General features: G+C 39.6%; 1 protein-coding gene across 1 annotated transcript in view; it reads left to right on the top strand.

Moving 5' to 3' along the window:
- Positions 1 to 3,481, top strand: part of GPR143 (G protein-coupled receptor 143) — a 13,526-nt gene extending 10,045 nt beyond the window's left edge. Inside the window, exons 7-8 of the mRNA XM_009588211.1 lie at positions 1,219 to 1,336; positions 2,807 to 3,481. Coding sequence (XP_009586506.1) covers positions 1,219 to 1,336; positions 2,807 to 3,106 — 418 coding nt within the window. The 3' untranslated portion in view covers positions 3,107 to 3,481. The remainder of the gene's footprint in view (positions 1 to 1,218; positions 1,337 to 2,806) is intronic.
- Positions 3,482 to 3,747: the final 266 nt, after the last annotated feature.

The raw sequence follows: 3,747 nt of genomic DNA, 5'->3' as shown, positions 1-3,747 counted from the left end.
AAGAGTGAGCCTTATTCTGCAGCCCAGAGGCACCACAGAAGTGCGTTCCAACCTAAGGAAGGGTGGCCAGCTTGCTGGTCTGGGAGCAAGCATGAAAGAAAGGACCAATTCCCCAAGGACACAGTGGGGACATTTGTTTATTTCCATTCTGTCTCATTCTGGGATTTCCTATTAAAAAAAAAAAAAACCACAACTCTAGTTTTGAATTTTGTTCTCCGGATAAAACATAAGCTTTAGAGTGTAAAAACTCTCTCAAAGGTTACTGTAGGAAAAGACTGAGGCAGTCCCATCTCAGAAGCTTAGGGAAGATGCCCTTCCATCCCAGAGGTCAAATACGAGATGAGTTAGTCAAAGACAGGAGGTTGGGGCAACATGGGGTAGAAGAGATGCTTGCAGATTTGGGAGGGGAGAGCAGGAGGTTTTACACTGTGATAAAAATATAATTGCAGGAAGGACATGTGTAAACCCCTTTAGAAACTATGACATGGTTGCTGATGGTTTCCTTTCTGATGCTGCAGTAGAACTATAAAAGAAACGCTGGTCTGACTGTTTAGAAGTCATAAGAAGTTACAGCCATTTACTATACCTTTATTTGGTGTAGAATATCCTCATTTTCTTTCACAGGATGAGGTTTGATTATGCTTATCCTTCTTTGGAAACAGAAATTACCTTTATTCCAAGAAGTTGATGGCATTTTCAAGGATTTTAAAGTCAACTTTAGTTTTGTTTTGTAGTTTTTTTACATTTTGAAAGTCTGCTGTAATCTAACCCTGAAATTCTAACTCCAGGTGGAGTTTCTGCAGCCTTTTACAACACCCAAGCATATATTTGGTTTCCTTATCTGTGAACACCATCCTTTTAAGACACAAGCAAAAGAAGCCAGCATCCATGATGTTACCATTATGGATGACAGTTGTTTATCACCTCAATTTTATCCTGCAATTTACTGTTCTGCAGCAAGCTCAAACAATCAGGTTCTTTTTTGTTTGTTTGTTATATTGATTTCTTTGTCTCGGCCTGGGCTAGCAGGTAAGTGTCTGGTTTTTGATCTCAGAGACCTATTGGTCTCTTCAGATTGAAACTTAACATTAAAAAAATCTCACTCTCCTTATTAGTGATCCTAATTTCTATAATTTGAAAGTAAAGCATATTTTACGTACGCATACAAATATATATATAACTGTCTTGTTCTCTTCCTCTTCTTTATTCCTGCAATAGCTGGTCACCCAATATCATCAACGAGAGCCTTTTGTTCTACCTCGAAATGCAGCCAGATATCAATGAAATGGTCCTGAAAAACATCAGAAGTGCTGCACTGATCACATGGATTATAATGGTAGTTCAGTCGTGACATTGCTTAGTCTTAGAAATTGCTTTTATAAGACTGGTGGAGCAGCACCAGTGTAGTGGGTGGTTTATGATTTTTGGGGGTGTAAACACTCTGAAAATCAAGGAAGAAAAGCAGAAAGTAAGAGAGAGGAAGGAGTGGTCACTGGGAGTGCTTTTCACATACAAACTTTGCCAAAAATGTACCAAAGACCAACTTTTTCTCCCATTTACTGGAGTATGCATTCTCTCTGTGAGTCATTGCTACCCATTTTAAGATCCAGAACAGACCACTACAATGATTTCTAGTCTAACCTTACTAACCTCTGTCGTAATGCAAGCTACAAAGTTTTAGCTCATGATTCCTGAAGGTTCCTCAATAAAATGGGCATTTTCTGGTAATTCTCTGTCTGTAGCTAAGGTTTTCTTTATTATAAAGAATAGTTGCATCTTATATCATGACATTTGGATAATTATTTGGAGACAAATACATGAAAAATCTTGACAGCAATGCACCAAAAAATAGCTGTAAGATGCTGGCCTCTTACTGTACCCTACCCTCCTTCCTCCTATTGGAATATTTGACAAGGGATTTTTCAGAGGTGATATTGCAGGTTCCTTTTCCAAGAGAGTTTATTCTGGAGCTGTTAAATACCTGTAAGGCCTGAGCATGCTTTGTGTAGTTAAGCCCTTGAGCTATTTTCTATTGAAGGGTTAAGTGATGCACCTGATTTGATACAACCTCCTCCTGCTTTGACAAGGAGTGAACACATTCGCGTGACAGGGACCTTGCTCCTGCTCACCTGCAGAGCAAGAGGTCAGGTCTAGGAACTGAGCTATTTTTTAAATTGGCTGTAAAAATAATTTACTGTTTTCTCATGAGAAAAATGGAAACAGCTAAAGCCATTTACTTGCCAAGCATCCCACAGCACTGGGAACAGGGACAATTTTTTTTTTAAATCACTAGGGATTTTCTTTTTCAGTGTCTCTCCCCATTTTTCCATCCCACTTCAATGGACATTTTCACTGGCTCAGGAATCTGCAGCAATTCCAGACAGACCAATTGGTGCTATTTTAAAAAACTTGACTCTGTGTGTGCTAGTGTCTCTTATATATTTGACTTGGCTTCTAGTGAAAAATGTAATATTTGCTTTTGTGAATAAAAAAGTCTAGAGCTTGTGGGGAATGTTAAAAACACACCAGGGGATTGACCAGCTAAAATTCATGCTAGAAAACCATTCGGTGCTTACTGTTCATTGGGATGGCCTCAGCATATTGGAACAACAGGTCATGGTATTTCACTCCGACTTGTTTGTTTCTGCAACAGGAACAACATACACTTTTATTTGCATGCAAATTGCATCTTTTAAAGACAGCAGTTGTTCAGTGGAAGGGGAGTTGTTAAGGCATGCAAAGTGTTTTGCTGGAGTTCAAAATGAAGCCTTGCTGGTGTAACTCCTGTTGTACTTCTGTTTCCTAGGGGGTTCTTAATCCGATGCAAGGCTTCCTCTTCACATTAGCTTTCTATGGCTGGACGGGATGGAGAGTGGACCTGAAGTGGCGAAAGAGAGAAATACCCTGGGAATCGATGTCCTCGTCAACTGTGGGTGAAAATGCATATCCCTCACCAGTGAACTACCAAAGCAACATCCATGAGTCAAAGAAGATATCGACAACTGACAGCCAGCAGACCGATGAGGCTATAAGCATGTTGTCTGAAGGTAACACTAGCGGTGATGACAGGTTAACCAGGAGCTCTCCCATCTACCAGGGCTGGTAGTTTGTAGGTGCAGAGCTGCATCCCATTTCTCAAGTCGTCAAGACTCATAAAACCACATCACTGTGTGAACCGTTGCGTACTCTGGAATTAGGTTTGTGCCCAATGGCCTGATGGCATTTCCTATAACGTGTGTTTGTGTGAGAGAGAGCATGTGAAATGGAGAGAAATTATGGTTTATGTCTTCATTCGCCTTATGGGAGGTGTGTTAAAAGGTATAAAAGCCTGATCATTTTTCAGCAGGGGGTATCTCTGCAAAGATGTATGTTACTTATGATTAATTTTCATCCATTTTGTTTTAATCTCTCTTGTAACATCCATATGGTAGAAGAGTCTTTTGTTTAAATAAATGGACTATTAATATGTTGGGGTTTTAAATGTGTTGCCTTGCTTGCCTTGCTTAGCATAAAATTCCCCGCTCAGAATTACAGCTCTAGGATTTCTGAGACACCATTTACCAGACACTCTGGTAAAACATTAGTGACAGCAAACTTTGACATAAGCACAAATATTCCCTGTTTGTGTAGAATCTCATTGATGTAGTCTTCTTTTAGCTCGTTTATATGAATTTTCAGTTTGGTTTTATCTAAGGAGCTGAAAGGCTTTTTAAAAAAAAAAAATCAAGCCCAGTCTAGGCTCCATAA

Source organism: Fulmarus glacialis, unplaced genomic scaffold, assembly GCF_000690835.1.
Source record: "Fulmarus glacialis isolate BGI_N327 unplaced genomic scaffold, ASM69083v1 scaffold5312, whole genome shotgun sequence".
Taxonomy (NCBI): Eukaryota; Metazoa; Chordata; class Aves; order Procellariiformes; family Procellariidae; genus Fulmarus; species Fulmarus glacialis.
This window is presented reverse-complemented; position numbering and strand designations above follow the sequence as displayed.